This window comes from Cebidichthys violaceus, unplaced genomic scaffold (genome assembly GCF_023349555.1).
Source record: "Cebidichthys violaceus isolate CVI_PGR_0920_01 unplaced genomic scaffold, fCebVio1.0.p SCAF_3, whole genome shotgun sequence".
NCBI classification, from domain to species: Eukaryota; Metazoa; Chordata; class Actinopteri; order Perciformes; family Stichaeidae; genus Cebidichthys; species Cebidichthys violaceus.
In genome coordinates this window covers 12,353,977-12,372,859 of record NW_027176483.1, presented here as the reverse complement: position 1 = coordinate 12,372,859, position 18,883 = coordinate 12,353,977, and the positions used below count along the sequence as shown (strand labels likewise).

The 18,883-nt window shown below is 40.1% G+C and overlaps 1 protein-coding gene across 11 annotated transcripts in view; it reads left to right on the top strand.

Moving 5' to 3' along the window:
• The window catches only part of shank3a (SH3 and multiple ankyrin repeat domains 3a), a 188,023-nt gene that overhangs the window by 146,491 nt on the left and 22,649 nt on the right, over nt 1-18,883 (top strand). For all 11 annotated transcript variants that reach the window (XR_011103878.1, XR_011103881.1, XR_011103879.1 and 8 more), the window contains one exon: nt 18,758-18,833. Coding sequence is in view for 7 of the 11 variants with exons in the window: in XM_068723847.1 (XP_068579948.1) it covers nt 18,758-18,833 (76 nt within the window). In the remaining 4 variants the exon portion in view is untranslated. The remainder of the gene's footprint in view (nt 1-18,757; nt 18,834-18,883) is intronic.

Genomic DNA, 18,883 nt, shown 5'->3' with positions numbered 1-18,883 from the left:
CAGTGGGCTGAGGACGGAGGAAGTGAAGGTTTTGACTAAACCCTTAAAGCACTTAGTGATGGTGAGAGTGTAACTGAGTGGTAGTTGTTCAGGCAGAGGGAACAATGGTGGTCTTCTTCAAACATTTGGGACTACAGACTGGAGAAGTGAGATGTTGAAAATGGCTGTGAAGACATCTGCCAGTTGAGTCACACTCGCATCTTGAGGCCAGGGATCCCAGGTGCCTTGTGTGGGTAAATCCTTTTGAAATATTTTCACACATCTGCCCTGAATAGTGCTTGTGGGCAGGTGTCCTGGGCCTTTTGTGCTTTCTCATCCAGGGAGGTGATCTCAAAGTGTGGGTAGACGTTGTTGAGTTAATTTAGGAGAGATGCAGACATTATCTCAGCACTGCTGGTGTCCCTCTTGTGGTCTGTGATGGTTTTTAGTGCAGACTGCACGTTTCTGGTGTTGGAGTTTGGGGCAGTAAGACTCAACGTTGTCATCCAAATCACCAATCAAGTTGTAAGCGTGCTTTAAGTTTGGCACAGATTTAATCCAGCTAACCCAGGGCTTCTTGTTTCGGAATGTCCGTACAGTAATCCCTGGTTCGACGTCATCATTGCATTTTCCAATGTAGCCAATGGTTCATGTATAGTTAATATATATGCCTATGTCGTTGAGCCAAGTCTCTACTAGTTCTTTAATGACTCAACAAATGGTTGAGTCATGTTTGTCACCTCCATTCAACGATGAATCAACAAATGGTCAGAAGACCTAGATCCCTGCCTTTGCCTGCTGCAAGGCTGACAAATGCACCTGACAACATTGCCACTCCATATAGTCAAGGCCCGGCCAACAGATGCTCGTCGACAACCTCAGTGTCCTGGGTGAGGTGCTGTAGCTCCTTCTTGGCTGGTTCATGGAATCTGTGAATAGCACTTGGTCTGGCCCCTCCCCTAGGACCAGTTTGCCCTGGGAGACCCAACCAGGAGCTATTGCCCCTGACAACACAACATCCAGGGTCATAGCGATGAGCAAACTCCTTCATCAGGATAAAGTGTTCACTTTCTTGATTTCCTAATTCATTTCAATTTAAGATGTTCTTTAATTAACTACCGACATCATATACAGAACATTTCTCAGTAAAATATATCTCCTGCAACCACCCTCCACTGCCTACAAAATTAGATATTGATTTTAATAAAAAATTCGGGAAATTATTGAACCATAATGCACAAAGTGGCAATGACTTTACTTGTGTTTCCCTAGGACATGCAATATTATCTGCACATTTTGTCAACAAGAAGCAAGAATGTTCATACAACTCATCTGTTACCATGTTAAAAGAGTGACTTTAGGCATGGTATAACTGTCCTGCATGTTTATTCTCATCTAATATACAGAAGAAAACGATCATGCTTGAGATTACAAACCACCTGAATTTGGCATTAACCTGTGATTTTTTTAGAAAGCTGATAATTAGTCTGACTGTAAAACCAACTGTTGCAATGAAGTGACTCAATGTTATATCATCTGTCTTTTGGGCAGCCAAGTACACAGCCAAGAAAAAAATATAACACCGAACATCAAAACAGGCTCTCTCAGTCACTAATGAAAGAGCATCAACACTGTAAATCGGATTAAAGGTCAGCACTTTTTAAACAACTATTTTGTGTAGATTATATTATTACTCACTGTAAATATATGCTGACCATGATGAATCTGTCATCCATCCTACTGTGACAGATCTGAATGGAACCCTTTGTAAACAACTGCAAGTACATCAGATTAATGTGACCACATCCCGTTTATTTAATTAGCAGATGGCACATTTCAATTGCTGTCGTCTCAGGGGCAACAACATGTGCAGCATCATGACAAGCATCTGGTCACTGTTTGAAAAAGTTTAGCAAAATACTGCAGCAAGTACAAATATTGGAAATGGGCCAAGGACAACTTTAAGCATAAATATCTCCCTATATCTTGTGTGTTTATTATGCATCTACTGGGGACCTACTTCTGGAGCAGTTGGGGCATTTTCCCTTTTTCAAAGGGTTGTTGGGGGATTGGGGTTACCTCAGAGTATGTGTGAAGAGATGAGAAAGGCCAGAATCTCTAAATACCCCATTTAAATGCATTGTGAGAAAAAGATAGGGGAAGGTGGGAAAGAAAGGGCCAGATAGTGAGTGAGACGGATGGTGGAGCATACTCTAAAAGACAGCAAAGTGGAGATGGCAGAGCATGTCTTTCAGAGAGAAAAGGAACGAGGAGAGGGAGGGAGGGAGATGGGCCTGATATTGAGCCCCACTCACTCATAAATCCTGAAAAACTCAGAACCCGTGGATACCTATTTTTCAGGGATTAAAATTGTCTTCTGCCTTCCCTGTCCTCCCTAGCTGACTCTGTGTATTGTTCTCTTTGATATTAAACAGGGAAGCTTGGTGTTAATCATCAGCATATAGTTACTCTTACTGTAAATTAAAAAGGCCGATGGTTCACCATCACAAACACTAAGCACATTTACACAGTGGGTCCCTGTGTTAATTGTTGTGTTATCTCTTGTTATATGCCAAATATAAGTAAACATTTCTCTTTATTCTCTTCTCTGAAAACAAAACAATAGTTTTGATGATCTTGTACTCAGAGTTTATATACAGATGGATCCAATCAGATTAAGGTGACTGGAAAACTCCATCAAATAAAACCACACTTGGCCATTAGCTTTTGGGTTGTAGTCGCTTGCAGAAAGATCATAGGAAGAGGTGTGTGTGTGTGTGTGTGTGTGTGTGTGTGTGTGTGTGTGTGTGTGTGTGTGTGTGTGTGTGTGTGTGTGTGTGTTTTCCCATACACATTCACCTCAATAGGAACGGCCATAAAATGAGGAATACATTTTTCAAAACTTTTTTTTATAATCAGACCATCCATTCAGCCCAAAGTCTAGAAGAGTTACTTGCAGATAAAGGGAATTAGATTATAATTGTGTTTAATGATCAGAATTAAAGTATATTATACAGTGCAATATATTTCATATTTTATTTAATAACATGCTAATTTCTGAATTTACTGAGGCATTTCAAAGCCAGTCTTAACATAATCAGTGATACAACAGCAGAATAACACACACTTGGACACACTAAAACACACACAGAGTTGTTTATCTGAAGGCAACCATTGGCAACCATTGAGGCACTGACAATATGTCTCAGCCTAGTGAAGCAGGAAAGACAGCCCTGTCTACAATTAAGTAACCCTAATACTGCTCTCTCTTTCTCTCTCTCTGCCACTGTACATCATCCATGAGTCATGACACTGAAGGTGCTATCCTTCTTCATCTATCCCTGCTTCCATCTCTTTTCACTCCTCTCTGCCAAGTTTGAAAGAGAATGGAGACGGGGGGGAAAGACAAAAAAAAAATGGGATGATGGAAAAAGCTGTTTCAGTTTTGGAGAGCGAGAGGGTATGGGCATCGAGCAAGGAAGAGAGACAGAGAACGAGAGAGAAATGGAAAGGAAGCAGATGACCATGTGAAAGAGGGACAGTTTAAACCATCACTGACTCTCTTGGCTGTTATCTGTCACCACACTGTTCTCTCTCTCAGCATGGCCAGGAATACCTGCAGCCAACAGTTCATTTTCAACTGGTGCTGGAGGGGACAGTGGAAGGAAAGACAAAGGCCAAGTTTAGAAGTAAAAGGGGAAAAAAATAGTAGAAAAATAGTACAGAGGAGGGCATGAGCGACTGACGGAGAAAATGAGGGCGAAAAGCAAGACTATTGATTGAATTCATTAAGAGTACAATGAGTGATGCAGTGGTGAAACGCTGCTGGCTCTGGGCAAATGGCTGATCTGTGTTTTTGTTGGGGAGGTGTGCAGTATCCATGTGTTATTATAAATCATTGTACGGTTACCACAAAAAACTAAATTGAATCAGTCCAGGAGAATATGCCTGAATGTCGTCACACAACCTGCAGACACCCAAATCCCTCTAACACACACACACACACACACACACACACACACACACACAGCACACATGTGGCTGCCCTGTATGTGGGGGTTAATGGGAGATGTTTACCCGTGGTAATGGAGGGAATAACGATGTGAGTATGAACTGCTCTTCCCTTTCTAATGATGCTACCAAATTGCCGGGGGTCACTCATTTTCAGCAATAGAACTGTTTAATCTGTTGGCTACAATCTGTTGGGATCTTACAGCCCTCAAGCCAAAGACCACTCCCCCCATCCTGCTATCCGTCAATAAGAAATGGGCATTCTACAGCCCAATACAGAGACAAATTCTTCCAAATGGTAAATAAAACAGCAATGCATTTTTACCAGCCCCAGTTTCCATCATATCAGCCTTAATTTGTCTTAGGTCGCCCTGCAGCCTTGAATGTCCTTAAGGACCTCTACACACACACTCACAGCATAATAATGCACATTTTCTCTGTGATGGGATAAGCAATGCTTGATTTTCTCAATGGTTTGATCTCTTAACAAGCGTGCAAACTTTTCTTTTCTATTTCTTTTCTCTTTGTGCTCATTCACTGTATTCCCTTGCTTTTCTCACACCGCGGCACAGTTGAATGACTCACAGCCGCATGAATCAGCTCAGTCAGATCCAGCCTGAGCTATTTTTAGCCTGCCCATTAAGAAGTTTTGGAGTGTGTCTGCACTCCCCTAGAATGCTTAAACATCAGCGTTGCTGCGGCAGCTGAGACTGACACGAGCAGAGCAAGTTAGAGGGTATGGTAGAAGAGAGAGGTAAGAGGGGACAGAGAGATGGTGCAATGGATTTGTGAGGGATCATACAGGGAGTCCTCTGGTCAAAACTGGGGAACTATCAGCATAGATTCCCAAACAATTGGGGGTCTTTGTGGGCTTTTAGTAGCTTTGTTCTTCCCCAGCCATGTCCAAGGTGCAAGGTCAATAGCTTTTGCTACTACAATGATGGATTTCAGTTGTTATCTATGCCCATTTAACGACAGTGGTTGAAATCGTATGACAATATTTCCTAATGAGTTGTTCTATCATTCTTTTGAACATTTTTGTGCGCACTGTCACCTTAAAGATGAATATTGAGGGCTTTATTTTAATGGTGAAATTGCAAATACAATTTCAGCCTACGGTATATTACTCAAATATTAGCATCAGTCAGAAAAATTCTTGTCATAATTTATTATTAAATTAAATCATAAATGCAGTTCACTTTGTTGTAATAGCTACATTCAGAGAAGCTTCCTAATTAGAACGCCATAGGAAAAAGTGACAACTCTGTACATGTGCCAACATACTACACAATTGAGACGTAAATACAAAGGCTTGATGGAATAAAGAAAGACAGATTAACTCAGTAATTAATGAGGCGTGTCAGTCAGGGGAGATGAGTGCTCTTGGAACATAAGGACAAAGAGATGGATAAAAGACAGACCAAAAGATGTTCTCGTAGTCCATGGGGACAGGGAGCCACATGTGGATGGATGCTAGAAATTATTGTCCAAACAGTTTATGGGCAACCCAGTTGCCAGAATAACATGTTGCCATTGTACATTTCTGCAAACCACGGATATGTTGAATCTCGACATTACTGAACCAAATGTTTCATATCAACATTCATAGATATATGTTTATCAACATTATCAACCACTCTGTGCTCTTGCTGATTCAAAACCGCATCCTCAATTGCGCATAGGTTTAGGCAACAAAGCTTCTGGGTTAGGTTTAATTAAAGATCATTGGTTGGGTTAAAATAAGAATGTTGCTTTCGGTTTCACATGTGACACAAATAGCGGTCTTTTCGTGAAAGTCCAGTATTTGACCAATCCATCTACCTCAACCTACCAACGCAAACTTTTAATAAACGTATTTGTGATACTTAAAAAATAGTAATACGGGACCAAATATGTTTCCTTGAAACATAATTGACAATGCAGTTTTGTTTTGTGTGAACTACATTTTTCAGCTATGAAAATTGATAGCTGAAATTTATGGACATCTATTGCTATACAGCATGACTTCAAGTGTATTTGGTTATTAACATTATTACTATTTTCATTGTAAAATGTATCCTGGCATCTATTTTGCTCTATTTCTTGGTTTTAGTTTTTAAAAATGTAAGGAATATTTCAGGTAGGAGTTAATAGTTTTTAAATGTTCAAAATGTTAAATGTTGCATGCCGATGTATAAACCAAAATGCAGTGTGTGTATAGAAGCATTCATACATACCACACCTCCATGTGAGAGATTCATTTTGATTGTTACAGGGTTAATTTAAGCTACTATGTGTTAGTCTGCTGACAGAGCATTTGCCTACTTGACAGGAACAACTGCACTTCGTCTCTCTTTTTCTTTCCACTATTCTTTTCCGTTCCTTTCTGTTGTCTCCCATCTTTGTCATGTTATTGGCATTTCAAGGACGGATCAATCTTCAACCCTTCACACCTCGAATATCACACTAACATGATGGAAATTCACGTGTTTCTGTGTTAACAAGGCCAATCACACCGAAGACATGTTGGTAACACCAGCGTCTTTCTTGTTACACGTTTTCCGTCTGCTTGCTGGTGAAGAGACGGGAAATCACAGTTCTTTCTCCTCTTTTATTTTATACCTTCTTAAAGACCATGCAGGCTTTAGACTAAAGCTTAAGAAAATTGCTCAATGGCACCTCAACAGAAGCTGTCAAGTGAGACAAAATTTAATCTCTGAGGATGTTTACAAGCCAATTTTCACTCATAGTCGTAGCATCACTTACTGGCAACATGAAGTCAGCGTTATGTGATAAACGGAATCCGATTTACATGATGTGGTCTGCACTTGATATAGAGCAACATAATGCATGTTTGCGCGTGTTCTCTAGCACCACATAGTGGATACAGGAACTAGTGGAATATGTGCACTACCTGATTTCCAACATCACGCACTCCACGCATTAAAAATACATCTAACTTGTGGGCGCGCTGTCTGATGGTCGCAGAGATTTATGGCCGTGTCTGGCGGCGTCCCACCAGTACCCCCGGCCTGCGGGAGGATGCGAGGGCCCATACATCGCTGCTTGCAGCTTTAATTAGAATTCAAATTTTTCAATATTATATATTTTTTAAATAATCATCAATCACGAACATCACTCTCATTTAACAGCGAGCCTACTTATTGATATATGTAATTTATCTATTCTAATTCAAGATCACGAAAACCAGAAAGCTAAAGACCAAATCAATGATGGTGGCAGAATGAAAATATACACCTGCTGCCTAGAAAATATGTAGAATACTCTTCTGTGTACGAAAAAAACTAATATTGCTCTGATCCTCCAGTGTGTCCTCATTTCCTATCAAGCCCTTTGTGCTCTCACAGTCACCTTGTTCATCTTTTGCTCTGATTTATTATAGCAGCAATTCTACATTTTATGTCTCATTGTTTAGATGTATTCAGTCAGCATAACAAACATATAAAAGCATTTAACCTTCAATGACAAACTACTCTCAGTTAAGTCCTCTCATGGAGCTATACATTTGTCTGTACAGACCCAGATTGCAAATCACGTAGATGGTAAGTTCAGTCAGGAACTCTCGTGGCGACTTGTGAAATGCAGAGAAGTGCATGTACACATGCATACATTTATTTTTGTTTTTACACATATGCACACGCACACACTTCAGTTACAGTCTATATTCAGTGTGGAGTCAGCAGATAGATTAGTATAGCCAACTAATACATCTTATTAGAAAGCGAGAGAGAGAGACAAAGAGTATTAACCACAGGTTGGAAGGCGTGTCTTTGGTATTAAAGTTTAGCTGAGTCAGTGCTACTGGCAGTTCAAGAGTCCTGCCGTTTACCCTGTAAAAAAAAAAAGTGTCCTCCGGTGTCATATCTCAAGATGTGTGTGTGTGTGTGTTGTGTTTGTTTGTTCGCAGCAGAGTGATGGCCACTATCTGTGCTTTTCATCAGAAGTCAGTCGAGTGTGTTGAGCCATCTCTCTCTCTCTGGAGGACAGATCCATATCAAATCATAATAGATGGCGATCCTATTTGAACGATGAATCAAAGCTGAAGCACGTCTCACAGTGGAGCAGAGACATATCACATTTGACAGGGGCGGCATTGGATGACAGCAGGTCAACTGCCCACGCACACATGCACACACAAATAAACAAGCATGTACACTTGCGCAGGTTGCTGCATTTCTCTCTGAAAGTCAAGTCTATTTCACAGTGTCATGGCTGCTCTCACACATCGTGTTCATCTGTAGTAGTCGTTCTTACGAGTAATAAAACACAGTTGGTTGAATCGTATTGTAAACATAAACTGTTTCAAGGCCATGACTTGATAACTATTTTGTTTCACTGTTGTGGGTGTCAAGTCTAGAAAATGTGCCAACACACATTAATATCTGGCAGAGCTGTAAAGCATCCCTCTCACTGGACATGACTAATCACACGCCTACCTTTGCACCAAGCCACCCCTGTTTTGTTTTTCTCTCCATGTTTTACTCTCCACTTGTCTCTCAGCATCAGTCTCCCAACCTCCTGTAGAACTGGACGATGGAAAATCTCTTTTTGGTTTTGAATAATTTTGCTCAGGCTGTTATAAGCATCTAGAAGGAGAGAGAGGTGCTTGTGACTGCAAGTTAAACTTAGAGTCATGCTCATGAGCCTGATGCAATTCTTAATATTAATAAAAGATTTATTTCATATATCTTATATTACATTTTTTTATAAGCAGTGCTTGTATTGGCTTTAGTTAATATAAGTTCAATAGATCAATAGGCTTGAATTTTTTTTAAACCGTTTGGGAACCGCTGCTGTCTGTCATATGACTTACACCAGAGGGGGAAGTTCCAAAGCTTAACATAGTGGTGACATTGATGATTCAGTAAACCCAGTTCAACTTGACAATTCAGTGTTTAAGATGCACGTGCTCCTATACTGAACACTCCTAGCCTTCACTTCTCAGTCCTAGAATATGTGTTTGTGTGTCTGTTTGTCTGAGTGCATCTCTGCTTGTCCTGACCTTGACTCAAAGGCGTGTCGTGATGAGCCGTCAAAGTGTCTTTGAAGAGCTTGTACAGTTGCTTCTTGTTGTCTGAATTAAGTTGAATTATTCAAGGTTTCCACTTTGACAGAGCGGAGGTATTTATAGCCGTTGGTCTCTGCCTCCGACACTTACACGGTAACAATGAGCTCTCTGAAGGCTTTTCAACAAACCAACCAATTCTGAGAGAGGGGAGGAGGAAAAAGAACGACAGCAGAGATGTGAAATATATACTGGAGTTGTTTGCTGGAGGCTGAAGTAAAATGGGACATTAAGACCAGAGACACTGACACACAGTTTTCATAGCTACTCGCCCAGGAAGTCTTATTTCACTCTCAAAACGAAGGAATCCGGGAAGCCTTTGCTGAGGAATTTGGAATAGCCTTCTGCACAAAATGGGCATTTCAGGAGTGCTTTTAATCATCTCTCGGCGAGGATGAGAGGGCGGCCAGGCCCGGCTCTTTTCAGTGATTCGAGCTGGGAGACGGACCAGTGGCAGGAGGGGCGACCTCCTTGTCAAAGTCTCAGAGAGGAAGTTGTAAAGATAGAGTGGCAGAAAATGGACTGTTGTCCAGTCATGGTGTCAGATCTGCCTGTGCTGTGTAGTAGGATAGACGGGGTGGTAACAGTTGTGAAGGCAGAGCATCCAAACTACGCATGTCATGACTTGTACTGGGGTAAGTCACTCCTTGTCAACTCTCTGCACTGTTCTGATGTCATCACACGACTACAATGGAGGGCAGACAGATGGCTCTCTTGTAGTCATACTGCATGCAAGGTTAAAATGGTATCTTGTAGGAGAACCTAAAAATAGCCCCGTCTGTAAATGTGAGAAACTTGCAATATGACTCAGCACAAGATGTAGTTGATGTAGAAAATGTAGCAAAGACAGAAGAGTCGTCTGTCTGGAAGCGTACAAATGTTTCCATTTTTAGAAGAGTAGCGTGTGCACTACTATAAAATTAAGTAACTATGACTCAGAGCTGGATTCAGTGCAAATACAATACATTATAATTTGGGAAAGTATTTGTATACTTTTCAAAAAAATATGTCACACAAAAACTCATTAAAGGTCTTCTTAATTTTCCAATTAGATGATAATTAAAGGTCTTATAATTTGTTCACTTTTTCCTTTCTTCTTGCTTCCATCGCCTCCTCTTTATCTCAGCCCTTTGCTGCTGCACTAATGGCAAGCTTGTTTGTTTTATTCTTGAACATTTTATGTTTGTAATTGAAAGTTCTTGCTGGTTTGTCCCTTTTTGGAATATAGACGTATCATCAAATGAATTCCCAACAACCTGTTATTGGTCTTAATGAAATAAGAGTGGGCAGTCTGTGCTTTGATCAAAGCGCCTTGTTGAGTTTATATCCTGAAACATCTCTGCCCTCCTTCATTCACTCTCTTAGCCAGCCTACTGTGTCTGTACAGTGTTTGACTGTAAGTCTTGGAGTATGTATAAATTAAAAACTAAAATCAGCTGACAAGCGTGATGTAACTGTCCTCATCTGAAACATTTGTTCAAACACATTTATTATTGTTCTTTAGAAGCAAAGGTGGAAGTAGTGCGACCTCCTAAGGACGAGGTCGAGGCTGATGTTTGGGTGAGCAGAGTGTGTAACTTTAAATACATTATTTCTTGTGGCTGCTTCACCATAAAATCCATGCCATTTCACCAGTGGAACACTTGTAATGTGAAGCAGCAGCAGCAGTAAGATCACTTTTACATTTATGTCGAGTAATGCTCGAAAATAACTCGTTGGTACAGTATGTCGTGATGCCCAGCCTTGTCATGGCAAAAGTGATTATAGCTGTTTTGAACTGCGGAGTAAAAAGCCGGCTGTCATAGAGCGAGGCAAAACACTATATTTGTTTAAAAAAGGGGATAACAGCGCACATTTTCAGACAGTCGCTCTTGAGAGGCATTTGCTGTGTTGCACTCAGTTGTACACATGAAAAGTGGGCAAAAATATGTGTGTCAAGAATGAGAAAGAGAGCTAGACATAGAAGTTCAAGCATGACTCCTCACCTCCACACAGCAGGCCAATCATGGCTTGAAGTGGGTGTGAATGTCAGATGGTCAGGATCAGAAAGTTGCAGAAGTCTTTGGACACAGCACCCCGAATTCAGACATAGGAAGGATGACCGGGGAGGCAGATTTTAAAGCCTTACCACAATCTAACACGCAGTTCTGATGGAATACAGCAGGGGTCACTATAAGGCGGACCTCGGTCCAGGTCAGGACCCAGTCGCCGTTGTATCTGGACCCTGGACCTACAACCGATAGATAATTGAGAGTTATTACATTTTGACGGAGCGCTTCTATTTTAACAGGTGCAGCTTTTCTAGCCTTTTACGGCACTCGTTCAGCAGCCCAGGAAACACACCGACCAATTACATGTGTTGTAAATCACATCACATGACGCTACTCAGTCAATCAAATATGTGTATTCCGATAAGCGTCGCTGCTTGAGTGAGATATACACACACGGGCGAGACTGGCGAGAGACAGAGTAGTCGGATAAGTACGAGAGTCAGAGAAGTTATTTCACATGACGTTCTCCAAAAAGAGAAATGTGAACAGCGAGACCAGAGCCTTTAAACAACAATGGACAGACTCTTGTATGTTAATTCTTCTTACGGACAGTTTAAAACCAGTGTGTCTCATATGTTCAGAGACCGTGGCGATTATTGAAAGCGGTAATGTGAAACGCCACAACGAGACAACGCACACATCTTTTAAGTTTTCACATTTGAAATGAAGGCAAAGAAAATAAACGATCCAAGAGCCCAATATGATCAGAATACACATGAATTCACTGCAACAGTGCTGTCAACAGAGAGGGAGATAAGGCTGAAACAAGTGGTGTCAATACCGCAGATGAAGTTCCTGCACAAATTCCTCTCTTTAGAAGAAAATAATATAATACCATGTTTTTATCACCTGAATGAACTGAATTTAAAGCTGTAGGGCACGGGCAAGCCAGTTGAAATAATTTTTCTATAATTAAATACTTTATTTCAAGATAAACAATTTTCAAAAACTTTCTCTTTTGCATTTTACTTTAAAATCCAACCATTATATTACTAAAAATGAGAAAAGAACATTTATTTATTATTAGAGTATTATTTATAATTCATCCAGTTCAATTTGAAAAACGACGATAAATATTGTTGAGATATTATTCAATTGAACTTTCTTTATTTTATTTTAAAGTCAGTTGACTACATACAGACGCTGATACAACTGTTAGACTACTTCAATATACAGTATATGGAACTGAATCATAGAGCAAGTTAGACATGTAGTGTTCCGGACCTTCTCTCTAACTGGACCTCGTTGAATATTAATTGAATTCCCCTGGAGTACAGTATACTGGCGCTATTAGCAGTAACTTCATGCAGCTGTGACGAGGTGTAAAGAGACTGAACAGTAAATAGTGAGGCTGTCATCAATGAGACAAAAAGTTGCATCATTGTCTGTGAGTTCCATGTGTGTGTAAAGGCAACTATAATCCAGAACTGGGATGGTGGACTCTGCTTCCAACAATGAAAATGAATACATAGAGACATTATATAGCTACTGCAGGAAAAAGACACCATATATTATCAAACACTGGTTTGATTTTTTTTAAAGTCTTAAGGATTATAACTTTAACCAAAGATGAACGGAAGAGATGGCAAATCAGACAATACTGAATATGTATTAATTATCTCTGGAACTGTCATTTAGGTTGTTTTGGAAAACACTAATCAGAACTAATCAGGATACATTATTTTACACACAATTAACTCATTGATGTTTTCACTATCTGTCATAAACTATACAGCCATCCATTTAAGTCTTGTATTTAATTTAAGTCTTTCCACTCTAACGTTCTTTCTCTGTTTTTTTCCTTCTCATCTTTTCTTTTTGTTCTGACACCCTCCACAATTAATGAAGCTACCCTACATCCTCATCATTCTTATCATGTCCACGTATGCAGACAAAGGGCTTGATTTTACTAGAAAAGATATAGTAGTGCATCTTACCCATATCAGCAGTGTGTGCTCATACAGTATAAGTTTTGTCACCTTTGATGTTGAATATTATCCTGCAGCTCCAAACCACGTGCATGGATTAGTTGAATCCCCTATATGACACAGTCCCTGCTTTTAGTCTTTCTTTTGTACTTTTCTGTTCCCTGAGTGTGTGTCCTCTCTATCACACTTTCCTTTTGTGAGCATGACTAATTGCATCCAGGAATGAAAAAATAATTCACCTTTCTTTTAAAGTCTTATTCAAGAATCTTTTGGTAGAGGAAAAGAAAATCAAGAATAGACAGATGAAGATGAAGAGGTAACAGAACATTAAGTTATTGCTTTGTCCTCTGTGCTGTGTTTTGTATCCACCTGCCCGGTCCAGCAACTCCCTGTTGAATCCGTGGAACGACACATTGTGTGACAGCACAAAAGAGAAAGAAAGAGAGTATGATTCTGTCTTTATTTTGCTTTTGCCACAAGTATCTCCTCACAGGCTGTGTGGCTCTTGAGAAGTTGTTACACCAGAGAGTCCAGCATTGTTCTGATACATTTAAAGTGTTTTAGTATTCAAGGTGTAGGGAGCCCTCAGAGTTTACTACAACACAACATGAACGAGGGGGCAGAACGAGAGAAGGAGAAAAGGAAAGGAGTGATGAGTGGGGGTGTGGAAGGAAAGAATTAAAAAAGTCAATCAGGTGCCCTTGATAAGTGTGCATGTTTGTGTGAGTGTGTGTGCATGTTTGTCTGCAGCTCTTATCAGTGGTAAAACAGCATAGGTTAATTCTCTTTCAGCAGGGCTCAAAGACGGTGTGTGTGCGCCTGTGTTGGTTTGTTATTTTGTGTATATGTGTGTGAGTGATGTAGCTCTTACGTCCTTCAGACAAGGACAGTGAAGGTGTTACAATTTGTCCAGAATAGAGAAGCTCTGTGAATTAAAACAGGGTCGTTCACAGCAGAACACTGAGAGATGTAGCTGGTTAGACAGTGACAGAAAGAGCTGCAATTTTACAGCATTACATACAGCGTTATGTGCTAAATATGCTTTTGTCTCTACTATAACACACTGTGTTCACAGCTATCACCAGCAAGAACAGACTAACAGCTTATTCTCACATTTTTATGTATGAATTATTGCTCCTAACACAAAACCGTTTGCACACAGATCTTTCATCTCTGGAAGTTAATAAAAAAATCAATGCTGTTGGTAAATTCGCAGTAATGGAAAGGAAAAACCTTTTTTTCTTAAGGTAAGCTGTCATTTTAGCATTCTTGACATACATTTATAGTCACATGGTGCTGAGAAGAAAAATATGGCCTTCTGGCACTGTTACCATGGTTAGCAAAATAAAAGAATAAAAGCGATGGGTCTTTATATTCCCTATGAATAAAGCTTTAATACGTCCTACCAAAAGATCTACTTAAGCAAAATCTGTCCTAAATAGTCAGTACAGGGTGTTTGTGCACACATATCCTACAGTGCCGTATCAGACTTTGAAATTCACAACAACTTATTCTCACCTAGGATAAAAGAGTTTGAACCCTTTCGTGGAATCTCCAGCACTGTCATTTCTATCGGTGCAACAGTGTTAACCACTTGATCACAAAGAAGCTCAACTGAGTCAGTGAATTATTTTGACCAGCAGGTGCCCCTAGTGCATTCCTGAAGCCTTGAATGTTCAAGTGGCTAGAAAGCCTCAATGCCTCAGTGATTCTTTCCCCTCTTTTATCCTATACTCTTATTTTCATATAATCTGCATTTGCCTTCATCTGAAATGTGAAATGTATCCCCTCTTTTGCAAGAGAGAATTCCTTCCATGAAAGCCCAACTGTGCTTTGAACCGAAAATGTAAAAGCTTCAATGAGCTTTGGTGTTGAGCTAAATGCTGCTGACTCATACCAGTCTGTGATAGAGATGGAGGTGAAATTCAGATTTATAGTATCTATGTCTGTCCATCAGCATGCAGCTCAAAATAACACTTTTACTTTGACCTAATTTTACGTGTTTCTCCATTTTGTGTGTTTTTATAAGGACACTATTACCACCATCTGTGTTTCTGTCATCAGAAGGAGCATCAACAGTTTAATAAAAATGATATTATCTCCAGATAATCTCTCTCCATCTTATAAAACCACATTCGGAGGCCACCTCCTAATGTGCACTCACAGGCATTCATCCTTCATGTTGTTTTCTCCTTCTGTGAGTTTACGAAATACTATGCTGTTATACTTCCCTGTTATTATTTTTGTATATATTTGCTAATGTTCCGTATTATGATATATTGTGTTAGAGGTTTGAAGGTAACTGACTAAAATGTTTAATCTGGACATCAATAATGTCTCCAAACAGCGACAGTATTTCTAAAGCCAACAAACTGCCATGTTCGTCACTGACTCGAAATAGGTGGTTATCTTTTTATGTGCTCTATTTTAACATGACTGTATAACAAAGACTTTTTTCTTTGTTTGAACCTCATTGCGCTTATCTGCCCTCTGACAGCCTCGATGTTGTAGCTCTGGTGCAGATTAGAATATGCTTTCCCTTGTTTAGTTCCATCTGTTGCCGAACAGGCAACCTGTACTACGGAGCAAACCAAAATAATAATACAAATTATAATAAACGCTCCTAATGAAGTTTAACTTAAGCAGCAGCCTTTACTTACAGTGGACGCCCTTTGTCATGACTCTCGTACACTAGGTGTGTGTGCAAGTGTGTGCGAGCGAGTGTGTGCGCGCGTGTGTGTGTGTGTGTGATAGATGGAAGTGGAGTTTAGGTTATCTGTGCTATATGGGCACTGCCTTTAGATGCTCTTGGGCTGTACAAAATAAATGACAACTGTGATGAATGAGCTGCATTTTACACTCTCAGACTGCATCTGGTATCACATGGTGTGCACACACATACACACACTGTACTTTTTCTTTTTTACTTTTGTCCTTTTTTGAAGCCAGGGCTTTTTGATGATGATGAAGCTGAATGAACATGTGTGTGCGAAAGCTGAGTGAGAGCTGTAAAGGACTCTAAATGTCTAGGAGAAGACAATTGCTGACTCATCCACAACTTTCTCCCCAAATATCAGCCTCTTCTTCCCTTTGACAACCACGTCTTTCCTCCCAAGAGCAGACATTGAGTAACCTTGTAAGCCAGACAAAATACCAATCAACTCTCTCCTCTCTTTTCCACATTACTCTGATAACCTCACAAAAACACTAGTTTTAAGATGTCAGAGCTTCCTGTTGGCAGCGAAAAAAGCTAAAGAAACAGGGCCTGATTGGAGGGAAGGGATGTTTATGTTAGTGACACCCCTTATATGCTGCTACAATGTTGCCAAAACATCATTACCTCGGCTGTTAAACACCTACAAACCCAGTCTCAACCACCCCCTCATCCACAGGGATAAATGCTGGGGAAATCCAGAAAAAAAAACCAAATCAGATGAACAACTAAAGGTTGTCCTGTAGATTTTTCGATTTGTTCTGACATGCATTTCACAGAATTACTTTTGTCCACCCTCAGAGAACAGACATGAACTTGTTGCATTCAATCGTGGATGGCTTGTGTGGGTGGAGAGAACAGTAACTAATAGCATAGTAAGAGCAAGACATGAAGAGAAGTTTCAGTAAAGAAAATATAAGACGTGCTCCTTGAATGCAGATGCTGCTGTTGGAGAAACTGGTGTTGTCTCTTTTGGTTTTTCAAGCTGAATTTTCTCCCTGTATTATTGATCACTGCAGCATAATTATGATTTTTAGAATGAATAAAATGTTTCTCCTCTGGATAGACTGAACCCAGAACTTGATGTTTGATGTTGACACTCAATAGATGTCCAACTTGTTTGTGGCTGCACTGCAAATTATTTGAAAATGTCTGTGGCTGATAATCCATGAAAATAACAAAAATACACCACATACAAAATAGCTTGAGACAGGCCAATTGGATCACCAAAAGTTTTTTTTTCTTTTCCATGAAAATGTTTTTGAGGGAGAATTTTCCTTTCAACTAAACCCCCAGTCATACATGTGACATATCATCGCAGCCAGTGACCATGAAGGTGACTAATACCAATTGACTATGGTTCTTGCTCTGGGAAGAGATGGACCTTGTTATGGACAGAGCATGGTTTTGCAATGTGGGGTGCTTTCATTAAAACAGCCTCCTGCCTGTGAGTGAAACATGCAGTGAGGGAAGAGGAAAGCTACACATTTGCAATCCTGCTGAAACAAATGAATGTGTAAGAATCAGAGAGATTGAGATTCACACAGTAGTACTCTTGGAGAATGAAGAGCACAGCACAAGTAAACACGATTATAATAGAATGGCAGATAAAGAAATAAAAAGGCAGGTGAGAGAGGATGAGCAGAGGATGATGGTTCAGACTTTAGGTGGGCTTTTTATTGTTTTTGCCCTCCTGGTGTGTCACCAAGTGTCAGTGGATGCCGTCATCAGAGCTTCAAGTTGCTCTCAACTGACAGTCTGTCACACACACACACACACACACACACAGTCAGATGGACAGGCTAAAGTGGATCTCAGGATACCAGCCACTTCAAGTCTGCTCACTTACTTTGATCTCTTTCCCTTCTCGCTCCTGACATGACTCTTTCTTTCTCATACACACATATACAAGATATGTCAAACAGCTTGATGAATTGCCTATATTAGATAGCGGACAGCAAAAGTGACAGGAAACAGAGAAGCAGCGGGGACATGTGACCAAGGTTACAAGCCAGACTCGTGGCTTCATGCCATGTGTCTCACATCACCACCGGGACGCCCCTCGTTCTCACAGCGTTGCCCAATTAAGAGTTTCTGTGTGGCCTGAAAGGTTGTTGGGGTGTGTAGTCAGCAGATTGCTGTTTAGCGGAGGTGCAGTGTGTATTATTGGGATGGGGAGAGGGCATCGATCTCTATCAATACTCCCATAGGATAAATCCACCCACATGCTGACAGAAACCACATGCACACACACAAACACACACACACACACACACACACACACACACACACACACTTTAATTGAGCCCAACACCGTTTCCATTCTAGTGCATTTGCTCGCTTTGAAAGAAACCCTTTAAAGAAGGAATTATGCAATTATTTTACTGTTTCAAAGACAAAAAAAATTACCATGGAACAATTATACTCTGGTAGGTTATGATAAATGAAGCATGTTAATGATAATTACTTTTCTGTGGTAGCTTAATTTCTCTCTGAGCTAACTGAATTAGATTTTTGCTGACATTGTTATACTAACATGCAAAGAGCTGTGGCAGAAACAGCCTTGACATTTTGGGATTTTTGTGGATTTGTAAAAAGTCACTATCAGAACTGATTCTTAAATAAAATTTAGTGCATTACTGGGATGCAGCTCCTTTACTTAATTCTGTGACAAATGCTGCAAGAACACCACACACTGGTAAATGTGCCTGACCTTGCATTCAAGATGCTGCACTTGGATGATGTGTGGGCAATTGCAAGAGTGCCTCTAATAAATAAAATCAATTAATCAAAATTTGATGGTATTACTATTAACCATGTTTTGGATAAAGCAAAGCAAGGAGTCTTTTTTTTACTATTTTAATATTACCTATTGAAATGGTAACAAAAGCAGGTTGCATACAAAAACATAACCTGATGAGTAACTGACTTTTTAAGTTAAATACACTGTTCAACCCTCGATGACATTTTTTTTATTTTAGATTAAAAAGGGCTTTAATCTGTTTTGCAGAGACCCGGGAGGACCGCACTAAGAGACTGTTCCGACACTACACTGTGGGATCCTACGACAACTTCACCTCATACAGGTACAGCCTCTTTCCTTGAGCTAGCATGCTGCTGCAATATGCAGGCCATG